Below are 25,515 nucleotides of genomic sequence, written 5' to 3'. Positions count from 1 at the left end.
ACTAGACATTGAAGAAAAATAAAACACCATCTCCCACCTTTTAGGAGCTCGAGGTGAAGTGGGGGAGATGATCAAATGGGTATGTATATATAATCCAAGGAAAGAGAACGTGATGAGTTAATAGAAGTATAAATATTGCTGCAGACGTTGGAGGTGGAGTGTTTTGAAGCAGGGAGATCTATAAAATGCCTCTGGAAAGCTCGGTTTTGAATTATGCTTCAGACGAAGGGTAGGGCTTTGAAGGTGGATAGTGTAGATGGAAGAGAGTAGTGAAGACTTTCCTGATGTAGGGAATGGATTGAGAAAAAGCATGGGAAGCTGAAGAGTGTTGGATGTGTTTGTAGAGAGGACACCTATGAGGATGGAGTGTAGAATAGGGAGCCCAATGAGAGAAAATTTCAGAAAATTGGTAGAGATGACATTGTAGAGGGCTTTGAATGCCAGGCTGAATGCTTCTGATAAATATTAATCCCATATGCAATTGAAAGATGGCAGAGGGGTGAGAATGGGGAAAATTAACAAGGCAGGAAACCACAAATGTTGGAGAGGATGTGGAGAGAGGGGAACCCTCCTGCACTGTTGGTGGGAATGTGAACTGCTACAGCCACTCTGGAAAACTGTGTGGAGGTTCCTCAAAGAGTTAAAAATAGATCTGCCCTACCTACGGCCCAGCAATTGCACTGTTGGGGATTTACCCCAAAGATACAAATGCAGTGAAACGGCAGGACACCTGCACCCCGATGTTTATAGCAGCAATGTCCACAATAGCCAAACTGTGGAAGGAGCCTCGGTGTCCATCGAAAGATGAATGGGTAAAGAAGATGTGGTTTATGTATACAATGGAATATTCCTCAGCCTTTAGAAACGACAAACACCCACCATTTGCTTCGACGTGGATGGAACTGGAGAGTATTATGCTGAGTGAAATGAGTCAATCGGAGGACAAACATTATATGGTCTCATTCATTTGGGGACTATAAAAAATAGTGAAAGGGAATAAAGGGGAAAGGAGAAAAAACGAGTGGGAAATATCAGAAAGGGAGACAGAACATGAGAGACTCCTAACTCTGGGAAACGAACTAGGGGTGGTGGAAGGGGAGGTGGGCGGCTGGTGGGGGTACTGGGTGACGGGCACTGAGGGGGGCACTTGATGGGATGAGCACTGGGTGTTATTCTATATGTTGGCAAATTGAACACCAATAAAAAATTTATAAAAAAAAGAAAAAGAAAATGGCAGAGGGTGCCTGGGTGGCTCAGTTGGTTAACCCTGTGATTCTTTAATTTTTATTGAAGATTTTATTTATTCATGAGAGACAGAGAGAGACAGACAGACAGAGAAACATAGGCAGAGACGTAGGCAGAGGGAGAAGCAGGCTCCATGCAGGGAGTCCAATGTGGGACTTGATCCCGACACTCCATCCCTGCACTTGATCCCTGGACTCCAGGATCACGCCCTGGGCTGAAGGCGGCGCTAGACCCCTGAGCCCCCCCCCCCCCCCCCCGCCTGGACTGCTGGAGAGTCTGCCTTTCTAACAAGATCCCAGGTTCTGTTACTGCTGTTAGGTCACAGACCACTTTCTTTCTTCAGAACAGAAAGTTTTATTTTATTACTTAAAAATTTTAATTCCAGTATAGTTAACATACAGTGTTATATAAGTTGCAGGTTTACAATATACGAATTCAGCAATTCTGTACATTACTCGGTGCTTGTCAAGATAAGTGTACTCTTAATCCCCTTCACCTATTTTTACCCGTCCCCCACCCACCTCCCCTCTGGTAACTATCAGTTTGTTCTCTGAAGTTAAAGCAAATTAAAAACAACATGTCAGGGACGCCTTTGTGACTCAGTGGTTGAGCGTCTGCCTTCAGCTCAGGGGGTGATCCCGGGGTCCAGGCTCAAGTCCCACCTCAGTCTCCTTGTGGGGAGTCTGCTTCTCCCTCTACCTATGTCTCTGCCCCTGTCTCTCTCTCTCTCTCTCTCTCTCTGGGTCTCTCACAAATAAATCAATAAAATCTTTTTAAAAATGCAACTGATTTACTGTATTTTGCAACTTTTCTAAATTCATTTATTAGCTCTAATTGGGTTTTTGTGTGTGTATTCTTAGGATTTTCTGACAACAAGATTATGTCATCTGTGAATAGACATGGAGATAGTTTAACTTTTTCCTTTACAAAGAGATGGCTTTTATTGTTCTTACCTAATTGCTCTGGTTGAAGTTTCTAGTCCAATATTAAAGAAAAGTAGTGAAAGTGAGTATCCTTGTCTGTTCCCCCCCTTAAAGGCAAAGCTTTCAGTCTTTCACTGTGAAGAATGATATTAGAAGAGAGTTTTTCATAAATACCATTTACCATATTGAGGACATCCCTTCGAACCCTAGTTTGTTGAGTGTTTCTATTTTCTATAAATCATGAGTGAGTGTTGGATTTTGCCAATGCTTTTTCTCCATCAGTTGACATAATTGTTCAGGTTTTTCCTCTTCATGTTATTTCTTAAAGGTTTTATCTATTTATTCATTCATTCATTCATTTGAGACACACACAGAGAGGCAGAGACATAAGTAGAGGGAGAATCAGCCTCCTCATGGGGAGCCTGATGGGGGACTCGATTCCAGGACCCTGGGACTACAACCTGAGCCAAAGGCAGACACTCAACCACTGAGCCACCCAGGTGCTGCTCTCTTTGTGTTATTAATGTGGTATATCACATTGGTTTACTTTCTTAGGTTAAACCACCTTAGTGTTCTTGGGAGATCTTACTTTCAACACTTCTATCCAACATCGGATTGCTTAGCTAAAACATTTGCTAATACTATGAATAAAATTGTATAGGCTGTTTTAATATACTCTCAGAGACTGATGTCCTGAATCAAAAGGAAGAAATAAAAATTATTTTATTTGAAATGGCAACACATATCACTTCTGTCTTTAAAATGATCTGGGGTGTGCCTGGGGGCTCAGTTGATTAAGTGTCTGCCTTGGCTCAGGTCATAATCTTAGGATTCCAGGATGGAATAGGTTCTCCACTCAAGTGGGAACCTGCTTCTCCCTCTCCCTCTGTTTACCACTCCCCCTGCTTGTGCTTTCTTCCCTGTCAAATAAATGAGTAAATAAATAAATAAATAGATAGATAGATAAATAAATAAATAAAATGACCTGGAACAACTTGGCTTTCCCCTATATTTCAGTTGCATCTCTCACTACTTAGCAAAAGTACACCCAACAAATCATGACTTTATAATCTTCTTGGTGATGTTCCCATTGGCTGGAATGCTCTCTCTTTACCTAAAAATCTTCTGGTGATAATTTAAACTCCAGTTCAACTGGCAATTTCTTGAGTAATTTTTTCCTTTTTTCCCAGGCAGTTAACCACTGTCCTCTTTATTCCCTAACCTTTATATTTCTGTTACCACCTGATATTGTAACTTAGCCGTTTAGACATCTGTTTTCCCCAGTAATGTGAGTTCCCAGAATACAGGGATCTCATTTACTTTTGTAGTCCTGGTACCTAACATAATGCCTAGAAGTTAGTAAGCGCTCATTAGATGATTTATGAATAAGTGAATGGGGTGGTAATTGTTGCTGTGGTTATGGTTACCAACTGGATCAATAATTGTATCTGTAAGACGAAATGTGCTGTTGATAAATTCTCTAACCTAGAACATTTTCTGGTTTTATTTTTTCTTTTTGTGCCCCTCTAGACTTCAAGGCACCATAAATTGAAAAAGATCCAGAAATTCACAGGTCAGAGAGATCTCATACTTTATTCTTAAGCTCAAGGCTAATGACAAATCAACAGTGGGTCTGCTTTTAGACCGTAGACTTTAATAACAGGTAGAGGGAGGGAGGTTGAAAAAGATTGTATAAGTGAAAGAAATGTGCCTATTCTTCCTAACATCTCCAAAGATGCTAAATTCTTTCTGGCAACTTCCAAAGAGATGTAAACTGATTTATAATTCTTTCTATGCTTCCGTTCCTCATGCTTTCATTCCTAATTTCCTTTTATGCAAAACTCAAAGTATCAGGAAAGAAATTTGATGAGATCTTTAGTGGGGGAAGTTTCGATACATTTTCCCCCTGCCATAGACGCTGAATAGACTCCTTTGAAGGAAAAAATATGTATTACAGATTTATTTCCCTTACTCCAACTCCCTACTACCATGATTGTTCCAGCTGTTTCCAATGACTTACACCCACTACGTGGTAAAGGCGGCATAGTATATTTTAAAATATAAAAACTTAGACCTACATTTTGTCTGAGCTCTATCACTACTTAACTTTATGATCCTGGACATGATTTCACCTTTGATCTCTTCTTTGTAAAACAAGTGGCTTGAACTAGGTGGTATCAATAATTATGATTCTAACAGATTCTTTACCTCTGCTCCCAGCTTCCCAGTGGGAAGAAAATCTCAGAATGGGTTGCTCTGAAGCTAACCTGACAAAGTGAGTAAAATTGATCGTCACTATCTATTCTTTCTTTCTTCAGCCTACCGTACTGATAAACCCTGTAAAGTTAGGAGAAAGATACCTAGTACTGTTTTACTTTTCTGACTGTGATAGTAGTTTCCTTTCTAACTTAAGCCACTCTTCTTATTGGTTTCCTTATTAGTACTTTTAACATCACTTCAATTACACTGACACACTCTGTTGTATCCAGCTTTTCAGGACTCCCTGTGGGATGGGCCCAGGAATATATACTCTGGTCAATGAACAGAAGTCTTCAACAGATCTTCAAACATCTGGAATGCACAAGGTCAGGGAAGGTAGTTTCTGGGTGGGGGTTGAAAGTGATGGAAGTTTTTGTTTTTTTTTTTAAGTAAACTCTACCCCCAATGTGGGGCTCAAACTCACAGTCCCGAGATCAAAAATTGCATGCTATACTGACTGAGGCAGCCAGGTACCCCCAAGCTGGTAGAACTTTTAAGAGAGAGGAAGGAAGGGACTGAAGGGAGGAAGGGTTATAGAGAGGGAAGGAGGGGAGGGAAAGAGAGAGGGAAAAGAGAGATTGTTAGTTGGTTGGTTGGTTGTTAGTTTTGATAGTGGGGATAAATTCTGAGTTCAAAGGTTTAAGAACAACTGGTTTATGAATCATTTCTGATTGCAATGGAGTCAATGGCCTCCCTTTCCTCCTGGTAGAGGAATTCTTTCTATAAGTAATTGAAGTTGGGGAAAGCAACCTCTTTTGTTGTTGTACTCCCTCAGGTCAAAATATTTTACATTTGAAATGGCCATTATCTTTCCCTTTTCCTACTTTTCCTACCTTCTCCTGCTTCAAAGCAAATGGAATTTTTCTTTATTTCTTAGATCAAGTCTTATGCACTCGTGTTTGCAAGAATCTTCGGATATGATTTCTTCCTCCACCTCCTCTGTGCTTGTGTCTCAGGAGCCTGTTCTACCGTGTTGTGGCTGTAAGAAGGCAAAACATCCTACTGATCACAGCATCTCCTCTGAATCATTATGCAACAGCTCCAGCCTGTCACACCTTTCTGTCATTTCTGAAGGAACAACCTGGCAACTCCAGAGCCATAGTTTACCTATTTTACCCAAAAACCAGTCTTCTGTGCTCAGGAACCAAGGCACATCCCTGCCCCCTTTGCAACTCTCACAGCTTGAGAAATCAAATCTTTTGGAGGATTTGGCAGCTCTTTCACCATTAAGGTCTCAAAGCTCTTTTATCAGCTCTGTTTTCGAATCCCCAGATCTCTGTCAACAAGAACAAACAAAGAATGGGAGAGGAAGCAAGAGTCATTTGACATTGGATCATGGGTCAAATTCTATTTGCAAGGCAAGACCAGGATTCTCAGGGCGGGCTCCACTCCGGCTCTCTCCTTTGGCTAGGTGGAAGTTAGAAGGACATATGGCTTGGAAGGTTTGTACTTTGAAGGAACAAACAGTTCCTCTGCCTGTGAAGGAATCATGGGAAATGCTGCATTATTTAACTGAGGCACAAGGAGGAGTCCCTGAACCAGAGAAACCTCAAATGCAAGTATCTATGCCTATCCATCAAAGCACTGAACAAAGTATCAAGAATAAATCCCCAAACTGTCCATCATTCCAGCTCCATGTGAATATTGGAGTGGAATCTGGATTGAATAGAACAGAAACAAAAATTTCACAGTCACTTATCCCAGGTAGGCTGTCACAACTGGGGGATGGCCCCCAAATCGTTGAATCCAGGCCCTTAGTTACATCACTGGGCACTCCACCTCCCAAAAGTTTAGGAGTTGACATAATTCAAGAGGAAACCAATTTCCTGCAGAAGGAGCCAAAACACACCCTAGAGCTTAGTAGAGAGCAGAGGGTCATAGGTTTTCCGGAAAAAAGGATGCAGCAGCATGAGACCCAAGTGACTAAAGTGGAGTTGGCCCCAAGGCTATCATATCAAGTTACAGATAGCATAAAGGTAACTCCATTGGCATTACTTCAAGTCATGGATTCAATGGGGATCATCCCAGAATCACATTCAGAAGTGACAGAATCTGTGGGTTTGTTCCCACAGCCACCAGATGAAGTTGGGAAACCAGTGGAAACGATGAAAAGAGTGAGTGTAAGCACAAAACCATCATATCAAATCACTGAATCAGTGGAGGTAACATCAAGTCCTCAGCATCAAGTTATGGAATCAAAGATGACCTCCAGATCACTGAATCACGTCACAGATAATGTGAAGGTAACTCCTGTAGCATTGCTTCAAGTCATGGATTCTATCGGGATGAATAAAAAATCACATTCACATATCATAGAATCAGTGGGAATAACCCCAAGAGCACAGTATCCATCCATGGAGTCTGGGGATATAAACACATCGTTGGATCATGAAGTCATGCCACCAGGAGAGATAGGTCCACAGGTAGGACATGAAGTTGTGGAAACTGTGGAAATGACTGTAGGGCCACAGTTTCAAGTTGCTGAATCCGTGGACATAACCTCAAGGCCACAAAATCAAGCCATAGAACCATTGAACATTCCTCCAGGACCAGTGTGTCAAAACACAAGATCCCTGGAAATGAACTCCACTCCATTGCATCAAGTTACAGATTACACAAAAGTAACTCCAGTGGCACTATTACAAGCTATGGATTTCATGGGGATAATTCCATCAGCACAGTCACATGTTATAGAATATGGAGATTCACAGTCTAAAATTGCAATTTTGACCCCAGGAGTGACTCAACCAGATGGTTTGACTTCCGGCTCTCCTACTACTATTGGTTCACCTGGAGTTGTAGAAACTGTGGGTTTACCTCCAAAGCCACGACCTAAAGTCACAGAATCAGTAGGGGTGATTCCAAAGCCATCACATCAATCCGTACATTCTCTAAAGGTAACTCCAGTAGCCCTGGGGTCACCCATGGGAATGATCATAGCATCACAATCACAAATTGTGGAAACTCCGGATTTGACCTCAAGGCCAGTACCTCAAGCCAAAGAACCTCTGGAGTTGACCCCTGGGTCATGGATTCAGGTGCTGGACTCTGTGGGGATGACTCCACAACCATATCATCAACGCACAGATACTATGGCATTAACCCCAGGCCTATCTCATCAAGTCATAGAATCTTCAAGGATGACCCCGTGGGATCAAATCTTAGAACCTTCAGAGATGAGTCCAAGGCAAAGCCACCAAACTATAGAAACTAGAGGGTTGGCCTCTGACCCCACAGTCAGAAATCTAACTGAGTTGACACAGTCACATCATCAAATAATGGAATCTTTAGGTAGAGTCCCGAGGTCACTGGGTCAAAGTACAGCATCTGAGGGAATGAATCAAGAGCCACTGCATCAAGTCACAGATTCTGCAGTATTGACCACTACATCACTACTTCCAGATGTAGAATATTTGGGGGTGAAGCCAATGCCACAGCTTAAGGTTGTGGATTCCATGAAGTTATCCCCAGGATTACAAAATGTAAAACCTATAGACGGAACCTCAGGTTCAATCCCACAAATGGCAAAATATGGACAGTTGATCCCAACTGTGAACTCTATAGAATCGGCCCCAGAACTTCAACTGCAGATTGTAAAATCTGATGGGTTGGCACCCATTCCACTGCTGGAAAGTGGGAATTCTGTGCAGTTCGCCCCAACGTCTCAGCTTCAAGGTCTGCAATCTATTCATTTAACTCTAGGAACACAAGAACAAAGTGGAAAATCTGCTGAGTTAGCCCCAGCACCACAGTTACAGAGTAGGAAATCAATGGAGTTGACCTCCAGTCCACAGTTGCAAGGTCTGGAATATGTTCATTTGGCCGTGCCACAAGAGTTTCCAGATGTAAAAGCTGTGGAGTTGACCCTAAGACCACTACAGGAAGACATGAAATCCATGGAGTTGGCCCCAGAGCCATGGTTACCTGATGAAAGACCAGAGGAGAGAGCTCCAGCACTCTTACTTAAAAATGTGAAAATTCCTCGAATGGTAGAATGCAGAAGGTTGACTCCTAAAACACAGGTGGAAGGTATGAAATACGAGGAGCCGATTTCAGGGGCACACATTCGAGCAGTGAAATCTGTAGAGCTCAACCTCAAGCCAAATCATGAAGCCATAGATCCTGAAGGATTGACTCCATGGCATCAAGCTTTAGAATCTTCAGGAATGATCACAGAGCCAGGATACGAAGGAGCAGAAGCAGAGTTGACCTCTGACACTTGTCACCAGAGGAAGGAATCTATGGAGTTGAAACAATCATCTTTAGGAAGTACTCCAAGGCCATTGAGCCAGACTTTAGAATCTATGCAGATGAACTCAATGCCATTCCAAGGTGCCCTTGAGACAATGCTCCAAGGCGTAAAAGCCTTGGAGACTCGGATGTCTCAACACATAATACAAGAATCTCCAGAGTTGGTACCAGGATCAGAGATTCAAGATCTGACCCCAGAAGTGATGAACCCAGAGTCTCAAGGTATGAAGTCTGTTCATCTGAATCTAGGACCATATTCAGAATTTATGAACTATAAGGAGTTGGCCTCAGAACCACAATTTCAAAGTGTGAAATCTGGGCCATTGACCCCAGGACCACGGCCCCAACATACAAAACCTGAGACCTTGACTCTAGGGCGACTAATGCATGATAATAAATTTGTGGATTTAACTGTACCACTGGAAGAATCTGGGAGGTTAATTCCTGAAACACACTTACATGTTGAATCAAGGAAACTTACCATGGAACCACACTTAGAAGCAATGAAATGTCTGGGTTCAACTTCTAGATCAAGGCATCAGGACACAGCCTCTGCAGCTTTAGCTTCTGAGATCTGGCCACAAGAGGAGGAATCTGTGAAGTTAATCCCACAGCAAGTCACGGAACCTGCTGGGATGATGCCAAGGCCACATTTTCAAAAGTTTTCAGAGATGACCTTGGGACCAGGCCATCAAGGCACAGAAACTGAGAGGCTGACTTCTGAGGCTTTGCTCCAAATGGCATTAACACAAAAACCAACAGGTCAAGTTATGGAATCCACAGGAATGACTCTAAAGCCACATTGTCAAGTTACCGAGCCTTCAGAGATGCCCGTAAGGTCAGAACATGAAAATACAGAAAATTTTGGGTTGGCATTGCTTCAAGTTGAAAATATCCAGGAGACAATTCCAGTACCACCATATTTAGTACAAGGATCTCCGGAACTGACTTTAGGACCAGGGATGCAATATGAGAAATCAGAGCCACTACTGCAAAATTTGAAATCTGTGATGTCAACCCCTGGAACATCCCCATTAATGGAAGGATCTAAACAATTTATCACAGGAGCAAAACGACATGGTATGGAGTTGACCGCAGAGCCACAGCTCCAGGGAGTAAAGTCTATGCAGCTGAAGCCAGAGCCACAATTACAAGATGTGGAATATGTTAATGTAATTCAACAGCTAGCTACTACTGGAGTGGTAGGATCTGAGAAGCTGGTACAAGAACCAGTACTACAAAGTATACTATCAGAAGACTTGACTAAGGGGGCACAGCTTCAAGGTGTGAAATTGACCCCAGCGCTGCATTTACAAAGTGTCAGATTTTCAAAGTTATCCCCAGGGCCACTTCTTCAAGGAGAAAAACCTGTAGATTTAATCTCAGGATCCCCACATCACAGTGTGAAATCTGATGAACTGACCCCAGGTTCACCAGTGCAAGAGATGAGATCGTTAGATTTAATCCCAGGGCCAAACCATCAAAGTGTTATGTCTGTACAATTGACTCCAGAATCACAAACTCAGAGTATGAAATTTGTGAAACAAAACTCAAGACCACGCTTGCAAGATGTCAGATTTTCATATTTGACCTCAGAACCAAAGCGTCAAGGTTTCAAACGTGTGCAGTGTGTACCAGGAACACAGCTTCAAGATATACAGTCCATAGGATTTGCAACAGAATCATCTTTGCAACCAAACCAAGGGCTCTTGAATGAGAATATGAAATCTCTTCCGTCTATTGAAGGATTACAGTTTCACAGCATGGAATCTATGAAATTGACCAAAGAACTACAGTATCAAGGTGTGAAGTCTCAGGAACGGAATCTAGGGCCAAGGCTGCAAGAGGTGAAATTTTCTGAATTGACGTATGGGCCAAAGCTTCAAGGTGTCAAATCTGGGGAGGAAACCCCAGGATCAGTGTTTGAAGGTGTGAGTTCTGTGGAGATGACCCCAGAATTAGGGCTTCAATATTCTAAATTAGCAAAGATGTCTTCGGGGCTTCAAGATCTAAAACAGGTGGGGCTTAGCTCAGGGCCATCGCTACAAGATATCAAATTTTGTGATCTGATATCAAGAAGTCAACCTTCCAGTGTGAAATCTTCAGAGTTAAACTCAGGGCCACCGCTACAGCATGTGAAAGTTTTTGAGTTGACCCCAAAGCCAAAGATGAAAGGAATAAGATCTATGGGGTTGTCCCCAGGACCTCAAAAGCAAGTGGTCAAGCCTGAGGTATTAGTACCAGAGACATTGTTTCAAGGCATAAAACATTTCGTGGTGGGCCAAATGTCTAACTTGGAAGGTAACGGTCCTTATAAATTCGTCTCACAACCACAGAAACCAGATGCAAAATATCTGGAGTTGACTCCTGAGTCACAGTTGCCAAGAGTCAACTATTCTGAGTCGACTAGAAGACCACGTTTACAAGCTATAAAATCTTCTGAAATGATCCAAGGGCCACACGTGGGAGGCGTGAAACCAATGGAGCTGACACCAGGCTCAAAACATCAAGGTTTAAAATCTGAGTTGTTGATCTCAGAGCTGAAAGATGTGAAATCTGTGGCCTTAGCTACAGGACAGTGTCTAAAAGGTATGAAATCTATGTTGTTAACCCCCAGTCCACAGCTGGAAGGTGAGAAATCCATGGAGACAACCACAGTGCAAGGGATTGAACATGTCAAATCTGTGAAAGACACCAAAGATACTAAGCTTCAAGTTGCAACACCTGACTTGGCTCTGCATGCAAGAATTCAAGAATTCAAAGGAGTAGAGATGGTCCCTAGAACACAGCCGCAAGATGTGAAAACCGAGGAACTGAAATTTGGGCTAGAGATGCAAGGTGAGAAACCTGTGCCTTTTGCACCAGGACCATTGCTCCAAAAGTCTGAACCGCAAGATGTGAAACCTGAGGAATTGACTTTAGACCCACAAGCGCAAGATAGGAAAGTTGTCGACAGTACCCCATGTGTAAAGCATCAAATCTTAAAATCTGTAGAGGAAACTCCAGATTCAGAGCTGCAACATGTAAAATCTGTGAAATTGACCCCAAGGGTAAAGAAGCAGGAAGTAAAATCTGGGAATGTGACCAGAAGAGCAAAGTTTCAAGGAGTAAACTCTGTCGACTTAGCCCCAAGCCAACAGTTTCAAGGGATGGCACTCATGAATTTAACTTCTGGGCCAGAACAGGATGGCACGATATCTGTAATCTCATCAAAGCAGCAATGTAGGAATTCAGAGCAATTGAAGAGAAGGCTTAAGGCAGAAGATGGGATGTCTTTGGAGTTAATTCCAGAACTAAAATTTAAAAGCAGAAAATTAGAAGACCTCAATTTTGAGTTAGGATTTGAAGATATAAAATCACTTGATTGGACTCCTGAATCATATATTCAAGGTTTAAAACCTAAGGAATTCAACCTTGAACCACAGTTGCAAAGCCTAAAATCTCGTAAGTTGGCCCCAGGGCCCCAGTTGCACCAAGTAAAACCCTCAGAGTCAGCTTCAGAGCCACAGCTTTGTGTAAAAACTCTTGAGTTACAACAAGAGCCGCTGCTTGAAAGTATGAGATGTATTGAGTGGATACCGGGACCTAAGTTCCAAGCTGTGAAACCTATAGAGTTAAATCTTGGGTCACATTCTCCAGGTGTTAAATCTGCAGGGTTGAAATCCTCGATACAGTTAAGAGATGTGAAGTCATCTGAATTGACTCCTGGGCCAAAACCTCAAAGTGCAACACATACAGAGTTCAACCTTGGGCCACAGCTGCAGAATGTGAAAACCCCTGAGGTGCTACCAGGACCACAGCTGCAAAAAGGGAAGGCTTTGGCATCCACCTCGGAGCCACAGCTTCAAGATGTAAAAACTTTTGGGTTCAAAAGAGAGCCACAGCTTGAAACTGTGAGACGTATTCAGTGGATACCAGGACCTGATTTCCAAGCTGTAAAATCTGTAGAGTTAAACCTTGGGTTACGATCTCAAGGTGTCAAGTCTGTAGAGTTGAAACCTTTGAAACAGTTAAGAGATAGAAGGTCACCTGCGTTGACTCCAAGGCCAAAGCTCCAAGATATACAATCTTCGTCATCACTCCAGGAACATCAGCCTCAAGGTTTCGATTTGAAACCTTGTCTACAGGGTAGAAGTGTGAAATCATGTGACCTGACTTCCAAGTCAAAGTTTTGTGATATAAAATCTATGACATTCAAATCTAGGCTTTGCTTGCATGATAGGAAATCTACTAAATTGACTGCAGGACCAAAGCTTCAAGAAGTGAAATCCTTACAGTCATCCCCAAGAGCACAGCTTCAAGGTGTGAGGTCTCTAGTGCTTGCGCAAGAGCCACAGCTTCCTGACACAAAATCTGGGGTATTAAGCCAAGTGTCACAATTACAAAGTGGTACAACTATAGAGCTGAACTCTCCACGACACTTGAAAAGGATGAAGTCATCTGAGTTGACTCTTTGGACAAAGCTTCAAGGTGTGAAATCTGAGAATTTCAACTCTGGGTCACAGTGGCAAGATCTAAAATCTTCTAAGTTATCACCTGAGATAAAGTCCCAAGATATGACATTTATTGAGTTAAATCCAAGTTCCCAGATGGAAGGCATAACCTTTTCTAAACCGACTGCAGGGACAAAGATTCAAGGTGCCAAATTTACAGATTTGCTTGGGTCATCGTTACAAGCTGTGAATGTTGCTGAGGGGACCTCACAATCAAAGCTTCAAAGTGTAAAACATAAAGAAAGCGACCCCAGTCCCCAGACGCAAGTTGTGAAATCCTCTGACCTGAACCTTGGATCAGAGCTTCAAAATATGAAACTGGCGTCCAGCCCTGAGCCACAGTTTCAAGGAGAGAAATGTTCTAAGTTGATCTCAGAAAGAGAGTGTCAAGATGTGGAATCTGTGAAGTTCAAACCTGGGCCACAGTTGAGAGGTGTGAAATCTTCTGAATGGATATCAGGGACAAAGCTTCAAAAGGTGCAATCAGTGGATTTCAAGTCAGCCCCACAGTTACAAGATATGAAACCTTCTAGGTTGATCATGGGTATAAAGCTTCAAGACATTAAATCTACGAATTTCAAGTCTGGACCACACTTGCAGGATGTGAAGTCTTCTCAAGTGATCCCAAGGGAAAAGCTTCAAGGTATGAAATCTGTAGAACTGAAACCTAATCCAAAGTTACAAGGTGAGAAATCTTCTGATTTGACCCTGGGGAGGAAGTTTCCAGCTGTGAAATCAGGCCCACAGTTACAAGATGTGAAATGCTCTGAGCTGATCATGGGTATAAAGCTTCAAGATACAAAATCTACGGGGTTCAGTTCTAGATCACACTTTCAAGGTATGAAGTCTTCTAAAGTGATCCCAGGGTCAAAGCTTCAAGAAGTGAAATCCTCTGAGTTCAACCATGGTCCAAAGCTACGAGGTGGGAAATCTAATTTAACCCAGAAGAGGAAGTTCCAAGGTATGAAACCGGTGGAGTTCAACCCTGGACCACAGAGACAAGGTGAGAAATCTGATTTGATACCTGAGTGCAGGCTTCGAGATTTGAAATCTGTTGAGTTAAAGCCTGTTCCACAGTTACAAGGTGTAACGTCTTCTGAGCTGGCACCAGAAACAAAGCTTCAAAGTGGAGAATCTGTGGAGTTCCTTGCCAGACCCATGCAGCAAGATATGAAATCTCTTGAATTGACTCTCGGTGCAAAGGTCAAAGATGTGAAATCTTTGGGGTTTGAGTCAGCCCCACAGTCACAAAGCAGGAAACTGCATATGTTGACACCAGGGGCACACCTTCAAGGTGTGAAATCTATGAAATTCAACCCCGGGGCAAAGTTGCAAGGTGCAAAATCTCCTGAGTCCATAAACCTTCGAATAATGAAAACGACAGAAGTCAAACATGACCCAGAATTTCAGGTTGCAAACCCCTCTGAGTTACCCTTGAAATCAAAGACTTGCAGTGTGATATCTTCCGAGTTCAAAGCTGGGAAACAGCGGCAAGAAGAGAAATCTTGTGAGTTGAAACCATGGCCAGAGCTTCAAAGTATGAAATTTATGGTATACAATCCTGGACCACATCTGCAACATATAAAATCTTCAGAATTATGCAAAGAGACAAAGCTCCACGATGTGAAAGCTATGGAATTCAATCCCGAGCAGCAGTTGCAAGATGTGAAATCTCCCGACTTATGCAAGGGAACAGGTATGCTTCAAGGTATGCAGTCTTTTGAGTTCAATCCTGCGCCACACCTACAAGAGATAAAATCTGAGTTGTGCACAGATGTGAAGCTTCCGTATGAGCAATTTCTGGAATTCAAGCATGAGCCTAAATTACAAGGTGGGAAATCCTCTGAATTGAATCCAGGGCCACAGCTTCAGTGTACAAATCTTGTGGCATTCAGCACTGGGCCACAATTGAAAGGTGTAAAATCTGAGTTGAATCCTCAGCCGGGGCTTCAAGGTATAAAATCTCAGGTGTTCTGCCTTGGGCCACATGTGCAAGGTGTGAATTCTTCTGCATTTATTTCAAAACCAAAACTGCAGTGTGTAAATTCTTTTGGATGCAACCCTGAGCCACCTTTGCAAGGTATAAACCCTTCTGAATTAACTTTAGTTTCAAAACTTGAAGGTATGAAGTCTTCTGAATTGAGTTCAGGGACAGAGTTTGCAAGTGAGACATCTATGGTGTTCAACCCTGAACCGCATTTGCGAGATATGAAATCTGAATTGATTCCAGGGTCGAAGTTTCTAGGTGTAGCACCTATGGAATGCAACCCTGGGCCACAGATGAAGTGTGTAGATTCTTCTGAGTTGAATGCAGAGCCAAAATTACAATGTGTAAATTCTATGGGGTGCAAACGTGGGCCACTTTTGGAAGGCGTACAGTCTTTTGGGTTGACTTCAGGGACAAAATGTCAAGGTATGGGATCTGAGGGGAATGCGGGGACTAAGAAGCAAAGTGAGACATCTGTGGTGTTCAACTTGGAATCACATTTGCAATGTCTGAAATCTGAATTGATTCCAGGGTCAAAGTTTCTAGGTGTAGCACCTATGGAATGCAACCCTGGGCCACAGGTGAAGTGTGTAAATTCTTCTGAGTTGAATCCAGAGTCAAAATTACCATGTGTAAATTCTACGGGGTGCATACTTGGGCCGCCTTTGCAAGGTATACAATCTTTTGAGTTGACTTCAGGGATTAAATGTCAAGGTATGGGACCTTTTCATTTGAATCTGGGAGCAGAAGCTCTAGGTATAAAATCTGTTATGTTCAACCCTATGCAACATTTACAAAATGTGAAATGTGAATTGACTCCAGGGACACAGTTTCAAGGTATAACATCACGGGAGTTCAATTGGGGCCCACAGCTGCAAAGCGTGAATTCTTCTGATTTGAAACCAGGGTTGGAACTTCAATGCATAAATTCCATAAAGTTTAATCCAGGGCCACAGATGCACGGCACAAAGCCCTCTGAAACTAACCCTACATCAGAATATCAAGGTACAAAGTCTGTTCTGTTCAACGCTGGAGCATATTGGCAAGGTGTAAAATCTTCTGAGTTAATTCCAGGGACAAAGTTTCCAGAAATCCAGTTTTTGGAGAATCACTGTGGGTCACAGCCACAAGTTGTACAGTCGGTGTTCACTTTCGGCTCTCCGTTAAATGGTATGAAATCTGTGTTATTTTTACCAGAGCCACTGCTTAACGATGTAAAGTCGGTGGAGATGAACAAAGAGCCACTGCTTTGTGGTGCAAATTCTGTGAAACTGATTTCAGGCTCCGAGCTGCAAGACTTGAAATGTGAGATGTTTGCACTAGAGCCATGTTTTAAAAAAATGAAATATGTGGAGTTAAATCCAGGGCCACATCCTCAAGGTATGAATTCTGAGGAGTTGCCCTCACACCTTAGACAACATAGTGTGAGATCTGTGGTGTTTGCACCAAAGCTGTGTTTCCAAGATGTGAAATCTCTGGAGTTGAAACCAGGACCACAACCTCAAAATGTGAATTCTAAGGATTTGAATTCTTGCCTCAGGCAGAAATCTGTGGTGCTTGAATCAGAGCCACGTTCTCAAGATGTGAAATCTTTGAAATCAAACCTATTGCCACATTGTCAGAGTGCTAATTCTTTAGGGTTGTCAACATGCCTCAAGTCACCACATGCTAACTCTGAGGCCTTTGCACCAGAGCCATGTTTTCAAGATATGAACTCGGTAGAGTTGACACCAGGGTTCCAACAGCAAGGTACGAATTGTCGAGAGCTGACTTCAGGATGGCAAGGTATGAAATCAGTGGTGTTGGCACCAGAGGCAACTAAAAAGTTTGCACCAGGACCATTGTTGACTAGCGTTAAATTTTCAGATTGGTCTCCGGAATCACAGCAACAAGATGAGAAATCTTTGGAGTTTACTCCAGATCCAAAGTTGCAAAGTATAAAACATGTGAAATTGTCCTCAGCCTCTCTAGAGCAAGATACAAAATCTGTAGAGTTAGCACCGGGGGCGCTGCTTCAAGGAACAAAAGCTGAGACGCTAAATCGGAAAAGAAGCTATCAAATCACAGACTCTGAGATAATCCCTAGGCCAGGGCGTCAGTTTGTACCATGTGCAGAGATGATCCCGACACCAAAGCATCAAGTCCCTAAAGGTATGAATTTGATTTCAATACCAGTTTATCACATCACAGAAAGGTTGGCACATCAAGGCAATGAAACCACAGAAAAATCTGTGGAGTTGACCCCAAAGCCAACAAGTAAAGCCATGGATTCTTCAAGAGTGCCTCTAAGGCGAGATCTTCAAGTACCAGAATCTGTTGATCTGACTGCAGTGCTAAGGAATCAAGGCTCTAAATCCTCGAAATTAACCCAAAAGAAAAGCTACCAAATCCCAGAAACTCTAGAGTTGCTCTCTGAGTCACGGCCTCACCTTAAGGATTTGAGAGAGTTACATACAAGGCCACTGCGGCAAGCTGTAGGATCTGAAGAGATTACACTAGAGCCCAGGCATCACACTACAGAAACCATGGGATTGACCTCCAAGGCAAGGCAAAAAGGGAAGGAATTCCTCGGAGTGACCCCAAAGCCAGTAAGTAAAACCACTGGATATTCAGAGAGATGTCCTAGGCCCTATCCTCAAGCACTAGAATTTGTGGAGGTGATCTCTGAGAAAAGACTGCAAAGAGGAGAATCTGAGGCACTGATTACAAAGTCATTGCATCATGTTCCAGAATCTCCAGAAATGACATCAGGGCTAGGATATCAAGTTCCTGAATCTGTGGGTTTAACCTCTAGGCAATGGCTTCAAAGGAGGAAATCTTTAGAGTTGCTCCAAAAGCAAACAGGTCAAGCTGCAGGACACGCAGAGTCTGTAGAGCTCACATCTGAGACATGGCAGCCAGGGGATGGATCAGTGGGGCTACCACAGTCACAGAATCAAAGTATAAAATATTCACAGAGAGTTCCAGGAGTACCGGCTCACATTACAGAAGTTATGAGGATTAGTCCAAAGCCACTAGATCAAGTCCCAGGATCCACAAAGACACAGCTTCAAGCTGCGCTCTCAATAGGAATCACCCCGGGAGCCCCCCAAAAAGTTACTGAGTATGTGAAAGTGACTCCTGGGCCACCACTTCAGATTGTGAAGTCTGTAGCATTAACCCCAGGGCCAGCCTTTCAAATGATAGACTATGTTCAGCTGACCCCAAAACTGCAAGATGTGAGACCCTCTGAGTTTACCTCAGAGCTGTGGTTGCAAAGTGTAAAATCTAAAGAATTAACCACGGAGCCAACACACCAAATTTTGGACATAATGAAGTTGACAGGCTTTCAGATTGTAAAGACTGTGTTAATCCCATGGCCACCACTTCACATTGTAAAATCTGAGGAGTTAGCACCAGGGCCAATTCCTCAGGTTGTAGAACCAATAGGAGTAGCATTAGGATCAGCGATAGAGGTAATAGATTGTTGGGATCTTCAAGAAATGGTAGAACCCGTGGAATTAACTCCAAGGCCAAATACCCATGTGAAATCTGCAGAATTACTCTCACAGCCAGCATGTCCCTTTGAGGAGCCTGCAGTGTTCACTCATGAACAAGGGCTTCAGGCTGTGAAAGCAATAGGGATAAAAATAAGTCCTCAAATGATGGAATCTGAGGATTTGAATCTACGACAGGTATATCAGAATAGGGAATGTGAGGATTTTACATCAAGAGAGGAGTTACAAATAGAGAATTATTTCTCTAGATTTCCCCATAACTCTTCCAACTCCCTCACCTCAAGTTCTGGTGAAACAGAATTCGGAAGCCTTTGTGATTTTGAGATGCCAGAACTATCAAGGGCCTTGGATATACACAACATTGGGACAGATATTTTTCAGCCTGAAGAGTCCTTTATAGACCCTACTATGATACAATCTTCAACTCTTCCCTTTTCCCTTCACAATCAACTCTCTGATAAGATAGCTAACATTGTAGAAACTCCACATTTTGAGATCTCAGGAGTGGGTGTCATATCTAAGACGACTGACAAGAAGCAGGTGGAAGAGCTAGGGAACTCACTCCAGGGCCTATCCCAACATCCACCACAAAGCTGGAGATCACCACCTAGGACATTCCACTCAGGCTCCAGAACTCAAAGAGGCCTTACCTGCTCTGGCCTGGGCAGACAACAGAACGTCTGGGAGAATCACTCCTGGAGACAGCGACTACCTCGAAAATATCTCTCCAATATGCTAATGTTGGGGGATGTCTTGGGAACCACGATGGAAAGGAAGCTTTGTTCTGCAACATCTTTAATGGAAAGAGCCACTAGAGATATCCGTCAATCTATCCAGAATTTATTTGGGGTTCCAGCTGAACTGATGAAGCCTTCCCAGAGTCTGCTAGAGAGAGGTCGAGGTGTTATTCCTCAGCCTTCAGTGGCCAGAAACTACATTCAGAGGCACACTTCGTGTCGTGGTCACGAGCAAAGAACAGCCTTAAGAATATGGACACGTAGCTCCATGTCCTCAATAATACAGCAATATTCTGGGACTAGAGTGAGATTAAAGAAAAGTTCAAAGCTCACTGATATATCCCAGGACGTCATTCAGCACATACCTCTTTCAGAGGGCCAGCCTCCTGCCCCAGGACAGCTAGAGTCTTCCTTCAATATAGTTTTCACCAGGAAAGATTCTGTTCCAGTGGAAGAGAGTGAGAACTCTTTGAGTTTTGAGTCCCAACACAGTCTCAAGCCAAGTTATCTTCCCCACCAGGCCAAGACTGACTTCTCAGAACAGTTCCAGTTGCTACAAGATCTGCAGCTAAAAATAGCAGCAAAACTGTTAAGGAGTCAAATACCCCCAAACGTACCTCCACCTCTAACTTCAGGTCTGGTTTTAAAATACCCTATGTGCTTACAGTGTGGCCGATGTGCAGGATTTAATTGCTGTCATAAATTACAGGGCACTTTGGGACCTTACCTTCTTATCTATCCACAGCTCCACCTTGTACGCACTCCTGAGGGCCACGGAGAGATTAGGTTGCAACTTGGCTTTAGGTTGCAAACTGGGAAAAGACCCCAAGTCCCAAAGTACCACAGAAGAGACAGACCCATCACACCACGAAGTTCTATATCACCATCGCTAAGGACAGCGAAAGTCTATACTCGAGCTTCCAAGAGTCCTACTTCTACGACATATTTCCAGTCTGGATCTTCCCAGTGTCCTTCTCCTGTACAAGACCGCATCAGGCGAAGGCAGTATAGAGGCCCTGACCTAGTAGGAAAAACAGAAATTAGAAAGCCGGGGCTCTATGAATTTACTCAGGTTCACTCTCTACCAGAGAGTGTCTCTGAAAGCAATCAGAATGTAAAATGGGCTAAAAGGAAAACCAAAAAGACCCATAATTCAAAATACCCATACCCAATGAAAAGAACCACCAAGGGAAGCAGAACACAAAACACAAAACTCTACACAAATGGTAGAAGCATAATACAGAGTCCTTCTAGGGAATTACCAGCCCAGGTAAGAAGCAAGAGGACTGGAACATCTCAGACTACTTCTGCCTCTTTAAGAAGACAATCTAAGAAATCCTCCCAACCCAAATTCATTCAACTGCTTTTTCAAGGCCTAAAGCAAGCATTGCAGACAGCACACAGAATTATGACTTCTGCTGGGCAGAAGCCCGTGGACAGGCCAAGGCCAGACCATTCGTGGTCAAGCAAAAGCCAGCATCTAAAACAAAAAGCCAGAAATGATTACCTATCAAGAGATATCAAAAGAGACAGGATGTCAGTTGTTAAGGTAAAGCCAACAGACATAACCACTAAGCAGAACATGTTATGCGAAGAAATAGAGCAATTCAGATCCGCTCAACGACCAGAAAGAGAGAGCTCTTTCCAACTCAGACGTACCCAACTGCCTAAGCCCATAGTTTCCCAAGGAAGTGCCGCTTTCAAAACCAGTTCACTTGGACAGCCTATGGGTATTGTTCAAAATGACTATAGCAGCAAAGGTAAGAAAAAGCTCTACAGAAGTGAAATCTCTAGCCAGGAGTCCAAGAACTCCAAAACAGGAACCGGAGTTCAAGTCCCAGGGAGAAATCTACATGGTTCACTTCACAGAACCTCACACAGCCACCTTAAAGAGAAACTCACACCCAAGAAGCAAAACCACAGCTTCTTAAGGGAGAGAACCCCACATAATTCCTCTGTAAGGAGCCATCGCAGTCCCTCTGAGCGGAGATGTCGCAGTCCCTCTGAGAGGAGCCATCGAAGTTCTTCTCAGAAGAGCCATCACAGTCCCTCTGAGAGGAGCCATCCAAGTGCCTCTGACAGGAGTCATCGCAGTCCTCCTCAAAAGAGTCATCACAGTCCCTGTGAGAGGAGCCATCACAGTCTCTCTGAAAAAAGCCATCACAGTCCTTCTGAGAGGAGCCCTCGCAGTCTCTCTGGAAGGAGCTACCACAGTGCCTCTGAGAGGAGCCATCACAGTGCCTCTGAGAGGAGGCATCAAGGTCCTTCTCAAAAGAGCCATCACAGTGCCTCTGAGAGGAGGCATCACAATCCTTCTCAAAAGAGCCACCACAGTTCCTCTGAGAGGAGCCATCGTGGTCCATCTCAAAAGAGCCATCACAGTCCCTCTGAGAGGAGCCATCGTGGTCCTTCTCAAAAGAGCCATCACAGTCCCCCTGAGAGGAGCCATCGAAGTCCTCAAAAGAGCCATCACAGTCCCTCTGAGAGGAGCCTTCGAAGTCCTCAAAAGAGCCATCACAGTCCCTCTGAGTGGAGCCATCACAGTCTCTCTGAGAAAAGACATCACGGTCCTTCTGAGAGGAGCCCTCACAGTCCTTCTCAGAAGAGCCATCACAGTCCCTCTGAGAGGAGCCTTCGAAGTCCTCAAAAGAGCCATCACAGTCCCTCTGAGAGGAGCCATCACAGTCCTTCTCAGAAGAGCCATCACAGTCCCTCTGAGAGGAGCCATCGCAGTCTATCTCAGAAGAGCCATCACCGTCCCTCTGAGAGGAGCCATCGCAGTCTATCTCAGAAGAGCCATCACCGTCCCTCTGAGAGGAGCCATCGCAGTCCTTCTCAGAAGAGCCATCACAGTCCCTCTGAGAGGAGCCATCATCGCAGTCCTTCTCAGAAGAGCCATCACCGTCCCTCTCAGTGGAGCCATCACAGTCCTTCTCAGAAGAGCCATCATCGTCCCTCTGAGAGGAGCCATCGCAGTCCTTATCAGAAGAGTCATCACAGTCCCTCTGAGAGGAGCTATCCCAGTCTCTCTGTAAAGAGCCGTCAGAGCCCTTCTGAGAGGAGATGTCGCAGCCCCTCTGAGAGGAAATGTCGCAGTCCCTCTGAGAGGAGATGTCGCAGTCCCTCTGAGAGGAGCCATCGAAGTTTAGGATTAATGAGATTTTGTAAGCAATCAAGTACCCTCATTTGACAAGTATTGTAAAACACTTGTTTTTGTTGAATCCTCTGAAAAATAAAAGAGACCTGGGGGAGTGATTTCTTAACCATGTTGATTAATTCCCAAGATGTTAATCATGCTGATCATATGCAGTATTGTTTTTCTTGGTTGTTGTTATTATTGTTTTTAATGTGCTTATGCTTATTCATGAGAAGGAATATGGGTATATTTGAGTCTTACACTGACAGTGATGAAATTCCTATGGTGACAGTTTACTAAGAGGAGTCAGAGGGGACTTGACTCTTATTGGCCTCTTGATACTAGCAAGTCTTGCAAGTAGAGATTTTTCCCATTGTTTTGGATGGTGGGTTTTGGTCCTAGAGTACTGCTAATTCCTGTTAAAAATTTTTATACTTTTATTGAGGTATCATTGAAGTACAATAGAATGCATCTTTACAGTATACATACTTAAAGCATACAGTATGATCAGCTCTTTTTTTTTACATTTTTAAAATTTAAGTCAAATTTTCAATATCGAGTGTAACACCCAGTGCTCATCCTATCAAGTGCCCTCCTCATTGCCCGTCCCCCAGTTACCCCATTCCCCCCCGCACCAACCTCCCCTTCCTCAATCTTTTGTCTATTTCCCAGTTAGGAGTCTCATGGTTTGTCTTCCCCTCTAATTTTTCTCACTCAATTCCCCTCCCCTTTCCCTTATAATCCTTTTCACTATTTCTTATATTCCATGTATGAGTGAAACCATACTGATTAGCTTTGACATGTGTAAATAACCATAACAGTGTCACTACAGTCACTATCCCTCCCCCAAGTTTTTTTGGGTTCCTTTGTCATCCATTCTTTTCCCTACTCCTGTTCCCAGACAGCACTGCCCTTTCTTTCTGTCACCATACAGTGGTTTGCATGTTCTAGGATTTTATATAATGAAATCAGGTAGTATGTTCTATTTTTGCATGATTTTTTTCATTCAAAATAATGGTTTCGAATGAGAACTAATTTTTATTGCTGAATAGAATTTCATTATACAAATACCATAATTTGTTTAGCCATCTTCCTTGGGACATTTGGGTTCTTTTCCTTCTGGGAGTATTAAAATAAAGCTGTTCTGAACATCCATGTGCACTTCTTTGTGGGAATTTTTTTGTTTAAGATTTTATTTATTTATCACGAGAGACACAGAGAGATGCAGAGAGAGAGGCAGAGACACAAGCAGAGGGAGAAGCAGGCTCCATGCAGGGAGCCCGATGTGGGACTCGATCCCGGGGCTCCAGGATCACGCCCTGGGCTGAAGGTGGCGCTAAATTGCTGAGCCACCCGGGCTGGCCTTTTTTTTCTGTTTCTCTTGATAAACCCCTGAGATGGTATTGTTTTACCAAGATATGCCATCTTAGGTTGATTGGTCATATGTCTGGAGTGTGTTAAACTTTTTTGAAAAATTGCCTGTTTTCAAAATTGGTGGTATAATTTTATATTCCTACCAGCAGTGTATAGGAATAAGTGTTTAATTTCAGCCAATTTTAAGGGTGTATAGTGGTGTTTCATTGTCATTTTAATCAACATTTTCCTGATGAATAATGATATAGAACATCTGTTCATGTGCTTATTAGCCATTCATATATCTTCTGGGAAGCACCTGTTCATATCTTTTGCCCATTTAAAGATTTTGTTTTTGGGGTTCCTGGGTGGCTCAGCAGTTGAGCGTCTACCTTTGGCTCAGGGTGTAATCCCTGAGTCCCAGGATCCTGGGATCAAGTCCTGCATTGGGCTTCCTGTTTGGAGCCTGCTTCTCCCTCTGCCTGTGTCTCTGCCTCTCTCTGTGTCTCTCATGAATACATAAATAAAATCTTTTAAAAAATAAAGATTTTGTTATTTATTTACTGGATAGAGTATGAGAGAAAGAACGGACACAAGTAGGGAGAGGGATAGAGGGAGAAGCAGACTCTTTGCGGAGCAGGAAGCCTGACTGGGGGCTGGATCCCAGGACCCTGGATCATGACCTGAACTGAAGGCAGAAGCTTGACCAACTAAGACACCCAGGCACCCCCTTTGGCCCATTTTTTTTTTCCTTTGGCCCATTTTTAAATGTTGAGTTGTCTGTCTTGCTATGGAATTGTAGTATTTTTTTTAAAGATTTTATTTATTCATAGAAATGCAGAGAGAGAGAGAGAGGCAAAGACACAGGCAGAGGGAGAAGCAGGCTCCATGCAGAGAGCCTGACATGGGACTCAGATCCAGGGTCTCCAGGATCACGCCCTGGGCTGCAGGCGGCGCTAAACCGCTGCGCCACCGGGGCTGCCCGGAATTGTAGTATTTTTTAAAAATTATATTCTGAATGCCGTATCTTTGATAGATGTGTCTTGAGTATTTTCTTCCAGTCTCTGATTTGCATTTTATTTTTCTTAATGGTGTATTCATTCATTCATTCATTCATTCATTTAAAGATTATTTTTAAACCACTGAGCCACCCAGGCATCCCTTTAATGGTGTGTTTTAAAGATCAATAGTGTTAATCCAATCATGAAATGGGCAAAAGACATGAACAGAAATTTCACAGAGGAAGACATAGACATGGCCAACAAGCACATGAGAAAATGCTCCGCATCACTTGCCCTCAGGGAAATACAAATCAAAACCACAATGAGATACCACCTCACAACAGGGTGAATGGTGAAAATTAACAAGACAGGAAACAACAAATGTTGGAGAGGATGTGGAGAAAGGGGAACCCTCTTGCACTGTTGGTGAGAATGTGAACCGGTACAGTCACTCTGGAAACTGTGTGGAGGTTCCTCAAAGAGTTAAAAATAGAGCTACCCTATGACCAGCAATTGCACTGCTGGGGATTTATCCCAAAGATACAGTTGCAGTGAAACGGCAGGACACCTGCACCCCAATGTGTGTAGCAGCAATGTCCACAATAGCCAAACTGTGGGAGGAGCCTTGGTGTC

General features: G+C 43.3%; 1 protein-coding gene across 2 annotated transcripts; it reads left to right on the top strand.

Moving 5' to 3' along the window:
- Window positions 1–3,704: 3,704 nt before the first annotated feature.
- Window positions 3,705–23,681, top strand: LOC140600059 (uncharacterized). 2 transcript variants are annotated; one of them, XM_072767896.1, is made up of 4 exons: window positions 3,705–3,741; window positions 4,389–4,443; window positions 4,658–4,753; window positions 5,305–23,681. In XM_072767896.1, exons 2-4 carry the CDS (start codon window positions 4,415–4,417, stop codon window positions 22,580–22,582), a joined length of 17,403 nt encoding a protein of 5,800 aa, XP_072623997.1. In that variant the 5' UTR covers window positions 3,705–3,741; window positions 4,389–4,414; the 3' UTR covers window positions 22,583–23,681. The 2 variants fall into 2 exon arrangements, with proteins under 2 accessions (XP_072623997.1, XP_072623996.1); XM_072767895.1 differs by lacking the exon at window positions 3,705–3,741 and having other exon boundaries at window positions 4,342–4,443.
- Window positions 23,682–25,515: the final 1,834 nt, after the last annotated feature.

This window comes from Vulpes vulpes, chromosome 8 (genome assembly GCF_048418805.1).
Source record: "Vulpes vulpes isolate BD-2025 chromosome 8, VulVul3, whole genome shotgun sequence".
NCBI classification, from domain to species: Eukaryota; Metazoa; Chordata; class Mammalia; order Carnivora; family Canidae; genus Vulpes; species Vulpes vulpes.
Note: the sequence above shows the minus strand (reverse complement) of the source record. Positions and strands in the feature narration are given on the sequence as shown.